The following is a 20,815-nucleotide window of genomic DNA, read 5'->3' as shown; positions in this document are numbered from 1 at the left end:
AAGCACCATGAAAAATTAGTGCCATGACTGGTTTGCATACAAGTATCTGCCTAGCATGCAGTTTTAATCAAATGAAATGGGAATCTTAGCACTACACTGCTTTTGTTGTTGCGTTGATCGCCGTAACTGAAACTCAGTGGGATTCCACTAACGTGCTGTTTCTGGCCATCTCGTTAGGTACATCGGGGCCCTGGGAGCGAGAGTCATCTGTGATAACATCCCAGGGCTGGTCAATAAACAGAGACAGCTGTGTCAGAAGCACCCAGACATCATGCAGTCCATCGGGGAAGGAGCCAAGGAGTGGATCAGGGAGTGCCAGCACCAGTTTCGTCATCACCGCTGGAACTGCAGCACCCTGGACCGTGATCACACTGTCTTTGGGAGGGTCATGCTGCGCAGTAAGTGTGTGTGTGAATTTCTCATATATATAAGTGCAGTTACTTTCACTATTGCTATCTTGAATCAGTATGGCATTACCCAGTTTCTCAACTGGAATGTTCATTGCACCATTGTACATATGGGAGGCAAAGAGTATGTGAGGCTTGGAGACTAAAGTTTGGGGGAAAGGAGAGAGAAGACATTGCAACCTTAAGTTGCCTCTCCATGTTTCTGCTCATCCATCCATTTTCTATTTCTTTCAATTCCATTGAATTGGAAGAGCCAGAGCTTATCCCAGCAAGCAATGAGCTCAAGGCAGGGTACACCCTGCACAGGACTTCAGTCTATCACAGGGTAGACAGACACACATAAGTCAATTAACCTGCCAGTATGATTTTGGACTATGGGTGGAAACATACATGAGATGCAGGAGAACATACAATCTCCATAAAGATAGCACAGCAGGAATTGAACCCAGGGCCCCAGCACTACAAGGCAGAAATGCTAACCACCATGTCATCCAACTATGACCCTCTAAGTTCATTACAGCTTAACACTATTCCACATTTAGGAAATTAGGCATCAGGCTGGGATTTCTGCTGTAGAGTAAACAGCAACTCAAGAGTATTTCCTGGTATCTGCAGCCTTGTAGGGGTGTGAATGAGAGATGTGCCTCTGACTCTCTCCCGACTGGCACTGCACAGCTCTTACAGTGCATCAGGTGAGGAATGGCTGGGCAGGTGGACGTATCTGAAGAGCTGATGTATGTGAGTCATTCTCTCCTAGGAGTTTTCAGCAGTCCCCAATAGAGAACCTTTTAGAGTTTAAATAAGTGAATTTTGGTTTTTTTGCATAGTGTACTCCTTCCTCCCTACACTCACTGTCATGCCGTCAGCAGCATGCAGACGCTTTCTAATGTTTACAGCAGCAAATGGACAGCAGCAGGGCAGAGTCCGTGGTCAATAAACACTCAGAGCGTTACAAGTACTGCTATCATCCTAGATTTTATGCCTGATGCCTAAACAGTTTATGCAAGAGCAAACAATTAAGTGGTTTGAAATTTCTGAGCCATATGTGTGTCATGTTATGTGGTCATTCCTCTTTCCTTTTGTATAGTGTTTACCTTTTCTTCTGGAGAGGATCCATTTTCTTGTTGACCAAATTGTGCCTTGAACATTGAGTTGGTGAAGAATGATCTAGAAGCATGTATTCTATGAATGCTTTCGCGCTCGTTTCCAATACTGTTAATAATGTGGCCAAAGTCAGGAATCATTTCCTTTCAAGTTTTCCTCTTGTTCAGGATCCCTTTATTGAAATGATATGTGAATTATCATAGTTTCTGTCATAATCCTTTTAGTTCTGTTCATGTGCAAAGGGTGTTTGAGAATGCGGAAACACCTGAGGTAGATTGGCCTCAAAGTTAGACTATCCAGTATTGTTTTTTAAATTGTAGCGATTCTTCCTTCCTGGACACCTGCAGGCTAGTAGTGGTGTCAATGAGGAGCACACTTCTTGTCTAATAGCTGCTGTACCCCCCGAATGTCTGTGCAGAACTTGTAGTATGTCAAAAGATAACCAGTTTGTTGTTATGAGAATATGGAGGGACATATCTGCTCCTTCTCATTCTCCCCCTTTGGGTACAGGGTTCATTGCTGTGAGGTGGGACATAAAGCCACAATCATACATCTGTCCATCCAAATTTTTTTCTTCTTCCAATTCGGGGTCCCAGTAAGCAAAGGGTACAAGGCAGGGTTTACCTCCCACCAGGGCCACCGTACTGTATGTACAGTTAATGTAAGCAGTGCTCGCCTGTAAATAAATACAAACAATTAATCATATACTTGAGTTCTAGCAAATGCTTTGCAATTGTAAAGTTATTTTGTACAGATGCCTTCTGTACCCCAAGAACAATAATATGATGTTAACTGTTAATTGATGTTAACTATGATGAATTTATGATGTTAACAGAACCATAAAGAAGGGAGTCCAATCAATATGTTTTTTTCTTTTTCCGCAATACATTTTAATGTATAGTACAGACATAGAGTGACCACTTTGGTTTCACCCCTGGGTGAACATCATTCCTAAATCACTTCTGCACACCACTGTTTGTGCTTAATTTTGCACAATGTACAAGTACAGAGTGATAGCCGAAAGCCATCCAGAGCTAACATATCTCACGTATTTCGATGCATCAAGAATTATCTGTTTAAATGATACCATCCAGATGATCATTTCTTTATTTTTAGTTTTAAAGCTGCCTTCACTTTCACTAAAATCTTCTGATTTGCATAGGGGAAATTGTGGAAACAATAAGCCGCTTTCAGCTTAGATATATCAGATGTGACAATACTAAAATAACACAAGATGGAAAGTACAAAATCTGCACCTACTAGTATTGGACTACAGTCATCCTGTGAAATGATTGCATCCTTTACCACCACCCAAGCAAGTCTGTCGCCCATTTGCGCAGTCAGTGTTCTCATGGTGCCCGAATGCGAGTAGCAGGGAGAAAGATACCTCAGTTGGGGCAATACATAAACAGAAATTGAAGATGTAAATATTTGGAAAGAAGTTTCTGGCTCAGAGCCGGACTCTAACTCCTTGACTTTTAAGCCACATAGTGATTCTGTTTATGAAAGGGAATGAACACACAAAGTCCAAGTCTCGGCTAATAACCTGAGGTCTCTTCACTTACACAAACAAACACTCTTACTGGGAACGCAGTCCCCTGCACATGGACAAGCACAGCAGCTCCTCATTGTGAGGCTTGAGGTCTGAGTGTACACTCTCTACTCTTAATTTAGGGCTGCTAGCCAAAGACAAAGGAAAACGGGCCTCAATCTCAAGATCTATACAGAATGTTCCCACAGAATTCCTGAAAAAGAGGAAAAACCAGCATCATTTTAGGGACCTAATTCTTACAGATTCCTGCGAATTGTCCCTCAGAACTCCTCTTGAAAACACACAGGAAAATAAAGGATTCCTGAAAAGGTTTATCTCACATATCCAGCAGGATTTGTGAATGTGTCTTGTAGATTTGTAGATTTGTGGAAACCATACAGGACTATTTCTTGTGAAGAGTGCTCCTCTGATGGATTACTGTAGTTTGCTTGTAAAGGCAAATACAGAAAACAAACAGTGCAAATATGCATAACAGTTTTTAATCTGAATTAAATACTTGGGGGCTACATGGTGGTAGAGTGGTTAGCATTTCTGCCTTAAAGTGCTAGGGCCCTCGGTTTAATTCCTGACCTGAGGAGCTATCTGCGTGGTGTTTTATGTTCTCCTCATGTTCACATGCGTTTCCTCTGGGGACAAAATTTTCCTCCTACTGTTCAAAAATGTACAGGTAGGTTAATTGGCTCTGGGCAAATTGGCCCTGGTGCACGTGAGTGTCTGTCTGTGCCCTGTGATGGACTGGTGTCCTGTCCAGGGTGTATCCTGTGATCATTAAAAAATTTTACCAGTCATGGCCTCCTAATAATCCCCAACTGATTGGCTTCTCACTCTGCTCTCCTCCCCACTGATAGCTGGTGTGTGGTGAGTGTACTGGCAGACTATGGCTGCTGTCACATCATCCAGGTGGGGCTACACATCGGTGGTGGTGGAGGGGAGACCCCATTACCTGTAAAGCACTTTGAGTGGAGTGTCCAGAAAAGTGCTATGTAGATGTACGGAGTTATTATTAATTATTATTAAGACGGGCATGCCTTCTGTCTGAGTTCAAGCTTGTGGTTCTTCCTGCCACGCAGGCAGCCGTGAGGCAGCGTTCGTCTACGCCATCTCATCTGCTGGGGTGGTCTATGCCATTACAAGAGCCTGCAGCCAGGGGGAGCTCAAGACCTGCAACTGCGACCCCCAAAGGCGGGGGCGAAACCGAGACAACAGTGGCGACTACGACTGGGGGGGCTGCAGCGACAACATCAATTACGGCATCAAGTTCGCCAAGGCCTTTGTGGATGCCAAGGAGAAGAAAGTGAGGGATGCACGGGCCCTGATGAACTTGCACAACAACCGCTGTGGGAGGATGGTAAGCAGTAACTGTCTGTGGTATCAAAGAGCTCCTGGGTTGATTAGTTGCCAATGTCCGGCACACAGATATCAGCTTTATCCAAATAATCCCTTTTAAATTGTATTCAAATGGCAGGGGCTGCTTAGAGGCTAGACAATATCAAATTGGAGGCCACCTATTATTCTCCATTTCATACGCTCTCAGTTTGGAATCATTATTTATAGACATTGCACCACAAAGCTATAACTCTTGAACAATAGGGGATTATTTAAGACATTGTGCTTCTCCAACAAGCCATCAACCTGAGCTGTTCATCCTTTAATGGGACGCAAGCTCTACAGCATATTACAAGAGAGTGAGTCCACACTGCTTCATGCTCACCACTGGCCATTAGATACCCAGCAGGTCACAAGAGGCACTGTTGCACCAACAGCTCAAAGAACTGGCAACATCAGCAGCGCTTGACTAATTATAGACCTTCGAGGCCTCTTGCTGACTGGGCACTTAGGAGGCAGCATGATTGACTTATGAACTTTAGTTTTACTCTGGCTATGGTGTACTGGACTATGGTAGAACGGCCTCTGCAAAACATAGGATCAGCCCTAACATGCTTGGGGTAGTTAATTAATCTTGCCCAGAACATTTTCAGGCTAGCAAACAGATATGTAACCAAGCCCATTTCACTATCTTCCGTGTTGTTTTTAATTGAGCTGTCTTGCAAACAAGGGCTCTATCTTGACAACTGGGTTTCCTGTTTCAAGAAGCTCAGCAGATACAATGGCTTCCATTTCTGTTTCCATGCTTCCCCTCAAACTGTGCTGTTCCTCTTCAACCCCCCCCCACAGGCCGTGAAGCGCTTTATGAAACTAGAGTGCAAGTGTCATGGGGTGAGTGGCTCCTGCACGCTCAGGACTTGTTGGTTAGCCATGTCGGACTTCCGCAAGACAGGAGACTACCTCCGCAGGAAGTACAATGGGGCCATACAGGTCACCACCAACCAGGACGGCACGGGCTTCATGGTGGCCAACAAAAACTTCCGGAAAGTCAACAAAAACGACCTGGTGTACTTCGAAAACTCCCCAGACTACTGCCTGATGGACAAAGCCGCAGGTAGGTCAGAGCTCAGATTGAGCCACTGTTGCGTTCCACATTCACACACTGAGCCCTTCAGTCTTTCAGCGATAGCATCCCCTCCACCTGCCGGCTTCTCGAGCTATGATGAAGAGCCATGGAGCCTTCTTTTGGCACAATGTGGCATCTTTTTGCAGTGGACAAAAACTGAAGTGAAGTGTTTTTTTACACTGTGGCTTGCGTTTTGCTCTTTTCACGGTCTGAGGATCACAGATACTGTAGATTGAATACTAAAAATAAATGAAAGGCAAGAGATTTGAAATGGAATCTAAAAGAGCTGTGATTTGTTACCTTATTTTTTTTATTTCCAGCTGTGACAATCACCCTTATTGTCAAAAGGATGGTCAGGCTGAAGCAGGAAAGCATTTGCAGTCTTAGCAGCTGTTAGCCACATTTTAATTAAGTTGCCGGGTTAGTGCAATGTCAGTTAGAACACAGACATTTTCATTCATTACACTCATTCATGGGTGGCATGGTGGTGCAGTGGGACTCTGGGTTGTATGTTCTCCATTCGCTCACATTGCTTCCCTCCAGGTGCTCCACTTTCCTCCCGCAGTCCAAAAACATACTAGGAGGTTAATTGGTTTCTGGGAAAATTGTCCCTGGTGTGAGTGTGGGTATGTCTGTCTCCGTGTGTGTCTGCCCTGCAACGGACTATCGTCCTGTTCAGTGTGTGATTCCTGCCTTGTGCCCATTGCTTTTAGAGACAGGCTCCAGCTCCCCTGTGTCCCTGAATTGGAAGAAGCTGTTAGAAAATGGAGGGATGGATATTCATTCATTTTGTAGGATGTACAAAAACAGGCTTTGCGTCTGTGATTTAAAATCTTGCCCGTTCACACCAAAGGCACTTCACAAACTCTCATGGTTCAAAGAGAAAATTTATGCGAAATTCTGCATTCTTCATTCTACAATTATTCATACCCACATCTCATTTTTCTGGTTTGTTGAATTCAGAAAAGCAGACCGCATTGTTGGATGCCTTCCAGATGTAAAGTGAAAATATCATTTTGCTACAACACTGACACAGGTATTCGGGTCCCACTGTCAGCATCTAGTCTCTGAAATTCTATAAATTTATTTTGCGTTTTTATCAGAGTGACAGCAGAAATTGTCTTTTGTTTGACATGCCTAACTCTTTATTTTCCCATTCTTCAATTTAGGATTAAAGGATTAAGGATTAAATCTTAAAAAAAAGTTGCAATTCAGTAATACAGTATGTTTTGATCAGCATGGGGTGATCTATAATTGTTTATTTTTATATTTATTTTCCTGTATCCTAAAGTTAATTCATTGGAACGACCATCTGCAACTGGAAGAGCTCAGGATTCTGGTTAATATTTAATGCACGTTTGGAAAGATATATCTCTCCTCATTTATATGATGTTGAAATTAATATTAATTAATAATTAATATAAATGGGTTCAATCCAAGTCAGAATAAAATCAATGCTCATGACAATCTAATCTTGATTGTAGTTTTGTTATGAAAAAATATTATAGGCACATCAGAATTCTCATAGCCACTACTGAGAGGCACACCAGACAAGGGGAAAAAATAAGAAGAGTTTCAAGGGCAGAACATTCAAAAATCTTAAATCAGGACATTAGAAATTCCTTAGAAAGGGCCCTGTGACTATGAAATAAGAAAGCACATGAGGAACTTTTGGAGGTATTTTTCTCCAGAAACTCCAGAAACAAAACAAAATAATAAAAATGCTACATTAAAATACATTTTCAAATGTTAGATTTGTGGGGGCATTCTCAGAGTTTTGTTATTGTACACAGGCTGTTGTTAAAAAAGCCCAAATTGAGCCTTTGAAAAATATAGTGCTGTACATCACCTTGGGTTGCTTCAAATATTTAAGGAATGCTCCTTTACTGTGTTCATATATTAACTAGCTGTGAAGAGGCTGCAGGTTCTCTGAGCTAATGTTCAACATGTCAGCTTGCAAGTGAGCAGTGTGGGATTGTCTGTGAGGATCCTCAGTGTGTTACATCACTTAATGATGTGACAGAAGCACCCATGTTTGCCAGAACTCCTGCCACAAAATTCTTCACAGCAGAAGACCAAGAACTGGGTAGGAAATTCAAACCTGGTGGTCAGTTCCATTCCATCCAAGAAAATGCTCCCACACTCCAGTGTGGCAGTCTCACAGAGGGTCTTGGAGTGCAACAAGCAGGGAACAGACTGCCACCCCAAAGTGAAAATGGGGTGCAACAGGGAGAACAGTGGACAGCAACTGCTAAGACACTTGATGAGTAGCCCCTAGGTGTTCCAAAGGTCAGTCTAGGTTCTACCCCGAGTTCAGAGGAGCAGGCATTAGGTTTCCAGATAAAAACTGTTCTTGACATCAGAATTTGTTGTTTTGGAAGATGAGAGAAAGGCACGCAAAACATTCTAAGCCTTTTTTTTCTCATTTGGCCCATGTTTCACGGTTGACTAGTGAGTCAATTAGGCTTGGGGTAAATAAAGCAGGGGCCTACCCATCAAATCCTGGGCAAGCCGACATGCGTCCCCTGTGGGCCTGAAATCCTGGCCGGCTTAAAGACAGGTTATAATTGTTTGACCTCCTGCTGCCCTGTAATTCCAGCAAGAGGTATGCAGCCATGCCCTGTAGACTGGGCTAGTGCCTGGAGTGAACTGATAGTGCCTGCCACAGATGCATTCAACACTGCGCAACCTGGGATGATGCTGGTTCAAGTTTGCTCATCTGTGAATCCACACTCTCAATCCTACAGTCCCACAGGGGACTAAAAAACACATGCTAGCAAACATCTTTGGCTTTTCCTTATTCTTTCAGAGCCGTGGAAAATTCGGCCTTTCTGTAGCAGGTGGTGCGCTCTGACAAAGTTAGTCTGGGGAGGTGTGACACCATGAGAGTTTCATTCTGCACTGAATGAGGCTGAAATATAGTGTTTTTATTTTCTACCTGCTTTGAAGAATGCGTAGTGTTTTTTTGGTCGGGGCAGGGCTTGGTCAGTAATTTGAAACGTGTCAGCACACTGTAAAAGTAAAGCACCGGAGCTGTTCTGGGACCATGTATTAGGACACAATTTGGCCTTTCTAATCTGCTACTAGAAGCTTTTACTACAGTCTGTTGGGTCCAAGTCTGATAAAAAGAACAAAAAATCAAGACCTGTTACGTTTGGACTATATCCAGGTTAGCGAACTGCTGCCAGACGCTGTCCGACACAAACATGAAAGGCACCACCATAAAATAAATATGTAAGGTTTCCAAAATGAACAAGGTATAGGTTTAATTTTCTGACGATCTGTTACGTGAAACATCAATCACTCCGTAAACTTTTCAGAGACGGTCTCTTTATGTAACATCTGAGCGTAATAATGTGCAAAGGTGGTTCGCTGTTTAGCTTCTTCCCACAGACCAAAACCATACTAGAAGATTAATAGGTTGCTGTAAAAAACACTTGGTCCTGGTGTGAGTGTGAGAGTATACCCTGTGAAGACTGGTATCGTGTTCAAGGTGTATCCCCCCGTGTTCCCATTGCTTGCTGGGATAGGCTCTGGCTCCTCCGCGACCCTGAATTGGATGAAGTGGCTGGAAAGTGGATGGCTGGGTAATGTACAACTTCCTTTTAGGACATTTTGGACATCCAAGTATTGTTGGGGTGTCATTAGTTAGAGCACAACACCTAAAAGTTTAGTGCCAGAGGGCATCATACCTGTTTTTGATGGCTTTTGATGCCCGAAGACATTACCAACCTGATCAACAGCAAAGTGAAAAGCACAGCTCACGTCCTGTTGTGTGTTGTGTGCGTAATATATTTTTATTTGGGACAATGGAGATTCCAGACTGGGGGAGGGGGAGGGGGAACTCCTTACTCATTTTCTGCTTTCTGGGGGTAAAGGCGGTAGTGGGAGTGGGGGGGGGGGGGGGGACATTGCCACAGTGAATTCCACTGTGACCCAAGCAACTAGTTAGTACCGAGTTGGTCAGCTTTTGATTTGTTCATAAGACGAGCCCTATAGTCCAGACATCACTGTTCCCCAAGCGAGAGCACAGAAGAGGGCAAGAACTGCAGGGAATGTGTGTGTTGAGCCAACTGCTGTGTGTGACACAGCAGGAACCCCTGGGACATGTGGGGTACTTGTTGGCTTGCTGGTTTGTCAGAGAGCAGTGTCACTCTTCTGCTCACTCGCAGTACAAAAAGAAAAGCCAAAAGGTGATTCCAAGTTACTTGAAAAAAAAAATCTCTACAAAGTGCCTATTTCTACAGTTGTAGTCACTACAGTACAAGTGGTGTCTGGTATAGTGTACTACGTTGATGACTTAAAGCCAGTCTGGACTGAGTAAGAGCTCTAAGAAATAGATTCATCTTCCAACTGCATTATGAATTGATGAATTGTTCACTATTACATTACACAAAATGTTACTTATGTAATATATTCTGTATATAGTGTGCCACAGTGAAGGGCCATATATATTTCAGCGGTTCTAAGCAATAAACATATCAACACACAGGCTCCCTGGAGAAAACTATGAAAAGCCCATTGAACTGTGAGGGACCATGTCTGTTCTGAATTAAATCACTGAAATTAGATATTGCTCTGACAGGTATTTAAAATAAAAATGTTTGGGATTTAAATATTCCAGAAGAAGTATAGGACAGAATTATTCAACAGAAGAATAAGCAAAAGAGGTGGAGAAAGAGACAAAGAAAATGCTGCAGAAGAGGACCACACATGATTTGTGACTCTTTCTATCTGACGTACACTGTTTTTAGACATCCCTCCCCCACAATTACTCACTCCTGCCCCCTGTTGACATGTCTCAGACAAAAGCCAGTGCCTCCCTGGCCAGTTAATCCTTGTCACTCGGACTCTCCTCAGCAATATCCCCTCTGGGGACAGCTGGGACTGCAGGACCATGGACAGAGGATGCTGGGTTTTCAGAATTTAAAAGGCCAGATCAAATGAATGACCATGTGCATGTACTATACATATTTATGACCATGCTAATCCAGAGCAAGATTCAAAATACACAATAATACATCATGTAAAGGCAAAAAAGAACTCAGGAAATTCACATACAGTAAAAAGTAAAAATGCAAATAACAAGACAAGCAAGCCCTCAGGCATATGTGAGATATGCAAGGCTTGTGCAGCGCAGAGCAGGGTGAAAACAATGTGCATCTAGCAGTTGATTTCTGGAAAGAAGGAATGCCTTTGAGCAGAACGTAGTATCGGTCTGGGGTAGAAGTTCAGAGCAGAGTAGAAGAGATCACAGATGCTTTCTGGACAGATGAGACTTGAGGAGAAGGTGGTCAGGAACTAAGCAGGTCTGGTTTCATTGGGTAAATCATACCTCAAATGTGGAGCCGGGAACGAGAATGAACAGGACCTTGAGGTGTGGGGAGGGGATATATGAATTATGGAACTAGTGTGGTGCAGTGGTACAAACATGTGCTTTGTGGATTTGCAGTTGTCTCTTGCACTGAAACCCACAGTCTCATGATTACTTGCACAGAAAGCTGCATTTTTACAGTATATAATGAAATACTGGAAAACCCTGTAATGCATAAAGGAATTAAAATGTAGATTCGTTTTAATTACTTATTTGTTTAGTTGAGATAACTGTGATCATTAGGCGCTGACTAAAGGAGATTGCTTCTGCAGTACCAGGGATGCAGATCACAAATAGAGAATAAATCCAGCAAACTTTCTATATCAGCCTGAGAAGTCATACACATGAGATCACAATTTTTTTTGGTACAAATTCTTTTCAAATTTTACAGTACCCTCTTTCACCTGATTGCAATACCTGTTTTTCCTGTTAATGTTGCTTACTGTCCAATGGTCAATGACTGAAATGCCTGTAGTTTTGCCCTCAGCATTTAAACCACACTGGACACACCTGCAATATGTAAAAGGACAACTGGAATCCTAATGTGTTTTGCATCTCTCAACCTGCTTCAGACTTATCCTGCTAAGCAGAAGCTTTGGAGCATGTCATAGCATATTAATTGTGCTATCAATCTGCTGACAAATGAGCTTTTTAATCAAATTTAGACTCCTACACACTTTAAAAACAGCCCTAGGTAAGGATGTAAATGCACTGATGGCTGCTAGCTCAGAGTTATTACTTGGTTTTACTCCTCTGGACCTTAATACTTAATTTGATACCATTAATCACGACATGCTCATGATCACTAACATAGCATTTTAGGTATTTTAGCCTCTGATCTTAATTGGGTTAAATTTATTTATTTAACAAAAAGAATTCTGTTAGATAATCTGGTGGTTTGTCAAGCTCTACATTATTTAAAATCAACATTCTTCCTTTCGGATTCAGATTATGATTAATATACCAGTGATGCTCTGTAGATCAAGCCCTGAAAGCAAAAATGTCTGTTTCTGTGTTTCTAGATTATTTCAGAGATTAGGTTAGGAATACTCCAAAGTACTTTGAAGCTGCGCTGTGAAGAGACAGAAGCAATGTTACTTGGTTTTGCTGTTTACCCAGATTTGTAACCATTTCCTGCTGTGTCTGATTTGGAGAACCTTATAAAATTATAAACTATTTTTCTTATCGGAAGGGCCTTCCTTGTGTGTTCTTGATAGACTGGTGTTGTTCAGGTCCTGGCTGCCTTTAGAGTTTATTTTGATATACATGAATGACTCACCCAGTTCCATCACTCAGGCTGTGGTCTGAATAGCCCGGTTAGTGTGGCATTCTGCTACAGTGGACTATTACTGTGAAATGCTCACCCAAAACTTATCAGAGATTCCATCTGTCTGAAATGTATTTCAGTACTTACACCCATATTCCAATGTCCTTCTCTAGGAATATTTAACCTCATGATAATAATATTTGTAATTCTATTTAACTCAGTTCCATACTGTCTCTTATCTCTTTAGAATTCTATTATTTTTTTGTTGAGTGCTTAGAGCAGTTTTCTTAGATTGCTATCATTATCAATTTGCTCCTTTTTCAAATAAGTATTCTTTTTTCTCTCCTTCAAATGATTTTCAAAAGAATACCATTTTAGCATTATTTTAAAATAGTAAGGGCTGCTGTAATGACCAATATCCTATATGTTTGAACACCAAGAATAATAGCACTGCAGGACATTTTCCAGAGTGTTTTTACAGGATATATAGTTTTAGTACTGACTTACATACATCAAAATCTGCTTCTTATGTGCAGTGTAAAACTATAATAAATATTTGTGCACAGATTGCAGGTTTATTGCTAAATGCAAAAAAACATTAAGAATCCAATTTTATTCCTGTTGATAAATGATTGTTCTGAAGAGAACAGAAGTTGCTTCCCCAGTATTGGAGCTAAATAACCATTACTCCTGGTGCTCAGACTCAATCTGCTCCACTGGGTGCCATTTAAGCTGCCCACAGTCAGGAACACAAGCACCGAGAAGCTCTGTAGTCAAAGAAATGTACCTGTGACTCTCTAATCTTTCCCTTTATCACTGAGGCCTGATATGTGCACACATTCCTTGGTGTAAAGTGGAGTCATCTTTGTTTTTTACTCACTTGTGGGGGGGGGGGGGTGCTTGTAGTTCTAGCAGCTCCAAACACTCAAGAAGAAGAGGTCATTCTTTTCCTCCATTAGTCTCCCTGCACTTCGGAATTCACAGCCCTAGGATGCTGCAGTTCTACCCCGTCTCATTTTTCAGACCAGGGTTTTATTTTCATGCGAGGTCTGCGAGGAATATTAAACCTGCTGATGTCACGGCCCTTGAAGCCAGAAGGCATGGTATTGCCACCCCCTGCACAGGCTCACAGATATCTGGAAATAGGTCTGGAAATGGGTAAAACCAGATTCATGGCTTGCAGTACAAGGATGTTTTTGTGGAACTGTAAAAATAAAACTTTGGAAATAAAGAGCTAAGTGAGATCCAGAGCTCTTACCACAAAAGGACTTCATTAAACCATCTCCCAAATGCCTAGACCTATATTGGGCCCTAAAGCTTTGGGATTTCTGGTCTGAAACACCACCAAAGTTAAACCTCTAGATGACTGCAAATAGGATTCTCTAGTTGGCACATCATACAGTAGGTGGCCAGATGCTTTCAGGTTTGGAGGAGTAAGGAATGTCCATTTAAACAGGCCACATATTTTGGACTCTGCTGCATCAGATCTGTTGTATTAGCAATTCACAGTCTGTGTCAGTGTCTTTGGTAGCATGTGGCTTTGTAACAGTACAAAAGCTTCTGCTCATCCATGCTCTGAGCAGTTTGAGTATGTGGATGTCGACGGCGCTGATGACAACGATGGGCGTCCTAACAGGCCTTCTCTTTCTGCTTCTAGGCTCTCTGGGCACAGCGGGGAGGGTGTGCAACAAGTCTTCGAGAGGAACGGACGGCTGCGAGGTGATGTGCTGTGGGCGGGGCTATGACACCACGCGGGTGAAGCGCATCACCAAGTGCGAGTGCAAGTTCAAGTGGTGCTGTGCCGTGGAGTGCAAGGACTGTGAGGATACAGTGGACGTGCACACCTGCAAGTCCCCCAAGCGAGCCGAGTGGGCGGACCAAACTTGAGGACCCGCCCCCGCCAAGGGAACCGCCTTCCTCAGGACTTCCTCTGGGCCGTGGCATTCTGGGATCTGTAGTGCAGTCCCCCTGCCCCTCTCCCCATCTGCCTCTCCATTCCCTCTGTTGCATGGCTTTTATTTAACTATTACTATCAAGCACTAAAAAAAAAAACTACACTTCTCACAAATCGCCCTGGCCCTTTTGCACAATATACTCCGTAAACCCGCTCCTCCCCATATTGTGTTCCGTTAGTTGGGCTGTTGAGGCCAGGCCTTCAATATATGCTTAAACTGTGACCTCCTTTGTATTATTATTATTTTCTCCGTCAGGAAAGTGGAGGGAATTTCCTTTGAGGGTTCTGTTTTGTTTGCCTTTCTACTACTTTGACACAGAGAAGTGCGAGAGCTTGCACAGGTGTGCTGCTTCGAAGATGCATGATTCTTTTTTCAACTTAAAGAACATGCAAAAAAGCATTTGCAGTAGTAGTATGATGGCATTTTCTGTGTATTTACACTTTTTTGTGTGGAAGCCACTGGTTTGGTTCTGTCAAACAATCTACCCGTGACCACTATATTCAGCTTTATCATTAAGTTAACAAAGTTAAGCAACTTATTGGAAGGCCAAGACTTTAACAACATTTTTGCTGGTTGGCTGTGACAGAACAAGGATACACTAATGAACAATGGACTGTGAGAACAGGATTCCTGATGTGAAATTCTCAGGTGGGATCTGGAGATCTGTCCACACAGTGAAGTGCAAACTGCCTCCATTTTTCTATTGTAGCTGCCTAAAAATCAAAGAATCACTGTATGATTCAATGAAAAGCAAAGACAGCAGCTCTGTTACTTCTCTGAAGAAAACCCTGCACTAAGGACATTAGCCTGATAATGGACAAAATACATATATATGTATATAAAAATATATGTGTGTATGTTTATACATATATACATATGCTTATAAAAATAAATAAAAAACACAACACAACAAAAAAGAAACAACTGATGTGGTAACTGAAGGTGTGAATTCTAAAAACGGTAACAAATGTTCTTATGAGAAAAAAAGAGATCAAAAGATCCGAGATCTGTAATCTTTATTCCTCTGGGTTGTGAATGGTCTCCATGCTGTTTCTTGTTAAATTCACCTAATTTAACTTTCCCAAAAGCTATGTGTTTCAGAAGTGCTTCACAAAGGTTCGAAAAAGAAGTCCTGTAAAAGGTTACTATGGGATAGTGCGGTAAACTAAAAGGAAGATCTAGTAGAATCATGGTAAAGCACACAGAGGTATGATTAAGTATAAATCTGACTTTGTAAAGCAACGCAAATGTATGGAAAAACCATAGGAAATAAAACATAGGTCCCATGTAAATAGACATCAGCTGTGCATCTTGTTTATTAAAGGAACCAGAAACGTCTCTTCTGATGCTTCTCAACTGTTGGCTGTAAGGTTTGATACAAAAATGGACAAGAATATCTCAGCAGCTGTGTCCAGTCATTCAAATGGTGCATTAACGAAGTAGATCTCGCCTTTTCTTTTTAATGTTTTCATTGTAAGCTATTCCTATTTTGTCCCGCACTAGGTGTTTCGCCTCAATAAGATGCAGAGTGGTTGGGGCCTTGAACTCAATGCAGTGGTTGTGGGGTCAAATCCCAGGTGGGGTGCAGTTGTTCTTCTCTTGAGCAAGGTGCTTCACTCAGAGTGTACTAGGAAAATGCCCAACTGTAAAATGGTTACTGCCCAGGTCGTTATTGTCAATGAGAATTTTGTGGTGGTGTTCCCAGTTTGAAGACTACTGATTTGTGACTAAAACAGAGGGGCTGAAAAGCATTCTCTTGTCTCTCTTCATTTTGAACACAGGGAGAAATAATGTTGTTTGCTATTTTATTTCCTCCAGCATCGATTCCCGCATAATTTGTTCCATGTGCACAGCAGCTGACAAAATGCTGGCATCCTTCCTTGAAAGCACTGTAGTTTTTTTAATTAACCTTCCATCCATTTTCTAACTGCTTTATCCCATACAGGTTCACAGAGGAACTGGAGCCTTTCCTGGCAAGCAACGAACAAAAGGCAGGGTACACATAAGATGAGACATCAGACAATTGCAGGGCACATCCAAACACAAGCACACGCACACTCATACCAGTGCCAATTAACCTACCAGTATGTCTTTGGACTGTGAGAGGAAACCAGAGCACCCAGAGGAAACCCACATGAACATGGGGAGAACATACAAACTCCACACAGATAGCACCCCAGAACTGAATCCAGGGTCCTAGGTGTGTGAGACAGCAATGCTAACTAATGTGTCACCATGCTACCCTGTTTTTGGTTAATCTTTAATTACTTTCGTTTAGTTTTGCTGATAATCTAGTAAGGGATCACTTTGTCACCTTCTAACCTTGGTTCTGTATAGTTTAGACACTCCTTGTTAATTTAAATGACACAGGCTCCTTATTGTGGCTCATTAGAAAATATCGGACTTCACTGCATTTCAAAAAAGATATTGATCATTTTATTTCCATTTTCAGCTGTATACCAGTTGGGAGAAAATTAAAATAAACCGTGTCCACTGTCTGTACGAAGTTATTCATCTTTCATTCATGGTGACCTGAGCTGTACCATGCTAAATATTAGCACCAAGATGACAGGGGAATTCAGATGTAAACAAGTGTTTTTTGGAACAAAAGATGACTTGATCAGTTGTGAAGAATCAGAGGTCATTAATGGGGAACTGCTGTCCCAATTTCTCAGGCCAGTTATTAAATCTCGGTAACAAAATAAATTGATGTCGTAGAAAAATTTTATAGACTTTGAATTAAGCACAGAAGCTTGAACTTTGTGAAAGTACCGTAAGCCGCCATTGTTGTCGCAAACCCCTGGTCTCACCACAGGTGAGAGAGACAGTTGCGATGCATTGAGATTTGCTGCGTCCCTTTCTGCTCGCTAGTCACTGTAATGTCATGTATCAACGAATGAGTACAGGTTGAGCAGCAGATATTTCACCACAGTAAGTTTCTAACATGATCTGCACGGGGAGTTAACAAGTCATTTCCATTTATCGGCAAACCATCTTGACGTTGAGAGACATATTTCTATTGGATTTAAAGAGATGTATTCACAAGCCTGCTTGTTTTTAGTGTAATAAGACCACTTTACATCCCCAGAAGTTTTGATGTCTCATTCTGAATCGCTGAATATGGTGTTGCGCATAATTGAAACTTTAATCTATTTTGTGATGTAAATTGTAGTTTTTACAAGTTACTGTGTACAGTTTACTTTTATTGTGGTTTGAGATGCACTCATCAATGCTGATTCTTTCTTACTCTGACATAGAAAAATAATGTTCATCTTCCTTGTCAAGGCAGGAGTTGGTGAATTTTCAAAATGAGGCTGTAGTGGCTTGAAGACTTTAATTGCATGTCTGTTTTTTTTTGCAAAGGGGGCTTCTGTTGAGTTATCAAAGTAGCAATTCCTGTGCAATTCCCTTTAATTCTCCATTCAGTTGAATAGCATTGGTTTTGGGGAGCGATGGCTGTTTTACCTTTAACCCATCATCACAAATGATTCCACTGCTGCCTCCCAAACAGAAAGACCTGGGAAATGGAGATGCGTATGGCACATATCTGAAATAGTCAGCCTATTCTTGTTTTTCTATTTCATTGTATCTACACAGTTATACTGCAGACTTGAATGAACAATTACATGCTTGTATATTCTCATGATCAATGAAAGTATTAGTGTGTTTTTGAAGATTACTTATTTGCTTTGTTTTGGATAAAGGGTGCATCCAGTTCAGTTAAAGACGATATTATCAGAAGAAACTAATAAAGCAGACTGAACACCAGAAGATCCCCTATCTCTCAAAGGCCACTTTGAAGTACACCACACAACCACCATCCGATATCTGTAAGTGGGTGGGTTGCATCTCAACCAGGGGTTTTCGAGGACCATGGGATTTGTAGTCCCAGAAGGGTGTGAAGGCTTGCATCACACTGGGCTGTTGCCTAACTGAAATCCCAAGCTACACTCCTGAAAGCCTTCCATGTTCCGCAGTCTCTCTTCCTGCAGAATGTTCCATGTAATGCAGTTTGACAGGCTATGTCTCCCACAGGAAATGAGCTCATCACATCTTAACCTGGAGAATGGCCTCTGACAATCTGATTCACATTTCTAATACGTGCTGAAGACAGGGGAGTAATGCTCACACAATCTGTGTTGTTGCAACAGGAGGTAAACTCTTGAGGAAATCCACAGGATCTGCTGTATTTTGATCATTAAGAAAAGGCCTTTTCCCTGTCTGATCAATAAGTCCCACCTGTTTCAGTACCACAAGCGTCAGCACTCCTGAACCTGGGATGGCATTAGGATTTCTTATTTTACTTCACGACATCATTGGATCAATCAGTTAGAACTTCACATATTTTATAGATCTCTGCTTACTTACCATTTAAGGCTACCTGTAATTCTTGTAGGACTTGCAGAGTTGCAGATCACTGTACTACTATAATTCAACAAGAATTAATCTGAGTAACAGGCTGATCTGAAAAATGAAAATATTGTTTAATTGCATTTGAATAGAAAATATAAACTTAATAGAGTATTTTAGAACACACTGTGTGTCCAAGTGTTAAATATAATTTCTGTGCATATGATGATTTTGCAGTAACAGACTTCTGTTTTGCATCTTTTTAAAATTAGTTTTTAAAATTATATTTCTCCTGCTGTTGAAGGACAATTGGAAAAATTCCCAGAAAGCTGAATGGTATATGACCTGCATTGGCTTAACATAGCACCAGCTGCGGGCATTCAGGCATGTTGAGATTAACTCGGTGCCCAGGACTGCTGCTCCAAAGTAATCAAACTACCAAAAGTTAACGCTAGTCTTGGGACTGAAGCAGCACCAGGGCTACTATGCTGTGTGACTTCTGTCAGACATGAAAGGAACATCACAGCACATAAAAGCAGCTGTACCAACAGACAGCCTGCCACATTGCACTGAGGGAAGGGATTTGTTGAGCTAAATCCCTTATTTTTGCTAGCTTCCCTCTTTCCCCAAAGACTTACCATCATCTTGGTTTTGTAGTGTCTCATCTGTTGTAAAGGCAAAATAAAAAGTAACATAGTAAACACAGTAAAGCACTGAGATGAATGGTAGAGAATGATACAAGCCCTGACAAAGTAAATGCATGGCTCAGGAATGATTTGATCATTAGAGAACTGCAAACCATTAGGAGTGATTCTGAATAAGTCGCTCCACGTGGTGAGCACCACTTTAGGGAGACATTGCATTTGTTTGTTACTTCTGGGTTACCTGTGTGAATCAGACGAACTCTTCAATGTAGTCTTCCAGGTTTTCTGTAAAAAATATCACAAAAGCATTATGCTTGATCCAGCAAGGGGATTAACTTATGAGCTGTGATGATTAAAACCGATGCCAAATGTGACAAATTTTCAGCGTTAGTAACATGGGACCTATGGTATTGTTGCAAAAGCACCTTTCGTGTAACTTGGAATCATAAGCACACTGTACAGTATGTACCAGCCTTCAGGCTTAAATGAAGAAACACAAACTCAGATTCAGACATTTAAACAAGACAATACGAAGTTTTAGGCTTAATTTAGGTCATGCAAAGCACAGCAAAGTGTTGAAGAGTCTAAGACAATCTAACCACGGTTGTCTAACAACTTATCCAGTAACAGGTCTGCTGCGTCCCAGTACAGGGGGAGCTGGAGCCTATCCTGGCAAGCAACGGGTGCAAGGCAGGTTACACCCTGGACAGGACACCAGTCTATCACAGGGCAGATGGAAGCAAACACTCTCGCTTCAGGTCCAGTTTTCCTAGAAACCAGTTAACCTCCCAGTATGTCTTTGGACTGTGGGATGAAACCAGAGTACCCGGAAGAAAACCCATCCGAACATGAAGAGAACATACAAGCTCCATACAGACAACCCCGGGAATTGAATCTTGAGCCCCACCGCTGTGAGGCAGCAATGCTAAGAACTATGCCACCACATCCTTCCCTCATTTGAAACATGCAAAGTCAGCATGTGACCTCTGCCGCAGAAGAACCAATGGAATTTATGCTTTTTCTTACAACAAGGAAGAGAAACTGGATCCAAACACAGAAATAAAAACGTGCTACCCATTGTATATTAGCACGGAAATAAAATCTCTTTGAATGTAACAAATTTGACAGAAAGAAATGACTGTAACTGGCTTCTCCAGGTCACCGGGGAAGAACTGGGTATAGTTGTTCAGTTAATTCCCCAGCTTTCCAGCAAATGGGAACTCTGTAGCTTCCCAGGCTCCTCCAGTCCATTCAGACTCTCCTGTCAGGCACCATAGAGCTCGGCATGGGGCGTGTCAGAGGAATATGACCACACATCTCTGTTGCTTTAGAATGTACAAGCGTAGCTGCCAAAGATCTGAGTCTTAAAACAACTAGTGAGTCCAAATTTTTTTAAAGAAGAAGTAGCCTAAGCCAATGGTCACCACACCCAAATTAGCTAATTTCTACTGATTCTCTGGGTCTGCTCTTGTTTGTCAGCATGAGCGCATGGATGGCTTTTGAATTTTCCCTGTGTTAGGAGCCTGTTTTTAAGCTTTTGTAGCTTTTTATGCAATCATTTATTGTATCTGATTTTGGCTTTTTACTAAAGGCTAATGTGCAGGTAGGGGAAATGTTAGAGAGCAAGATTTGGCACAACTCTGACAGGCAAATTTAAGTTCCTGCCATATCTTCAGGATCAATTAAAAAAAAAGTACATCTCTGAAAACA

At 41.8% G+C, this 20,815-nt stretch overlaps 1 protein-coding gene across 1 annotated transcript in view; it reads left to right on the top strand.

Moving 5' to 3' along the window:
• wnt2bb (wingless-type MMTV integration site family, member 2Bb) overlaps positions 1–15,032 on the top strand; it is a 30,078-nt gene extending 15,046 nt beyond the window's left edge. The window contains exons 2-5 of the mRNA XM_088922189.1: positions 178–398; positions 4,134–4,411; positions 5,239–5,503; positions 13,814–15,032. Of these exons, the coding sequence (XP_088778315.1) occupies positions 178–398; positions 4,134–4,411; positions 5,239–5,503; positions 13,814–14,043 (994 nt within the window). The 3' untranslated portion in view covers positions 14,044–15,032. The remainder of the gene's footprint in view (positions 1–177; positions 399–4,133; positions 4,412–5,238; positions 5,504–13,813) is intronic.
• The last annotated feature ends 5,783 nt before the right edge of the window (positions 15,033–20,815 follow it).

Source organism: Atractosteus spatula, chromosome 7 (assembly GCF_055471065.1).
Source record: "Atractosteus spatula isolate fAtrSpa1 chromosome 7, fAtrSpa1.hap1, whole genome shotgun sequence".
NCBI lineage: Eukaryota > Metazoa > Chordata > Actinopteri > Semionotiformes > Lepisosteidae > Atractosteus > Atractosteus spatula.
The sequence above is the reverse complement of the archived record's forward strand: the minus strand, read 5'-3'. Positions and strand labels throughout refer to the sequence as shown.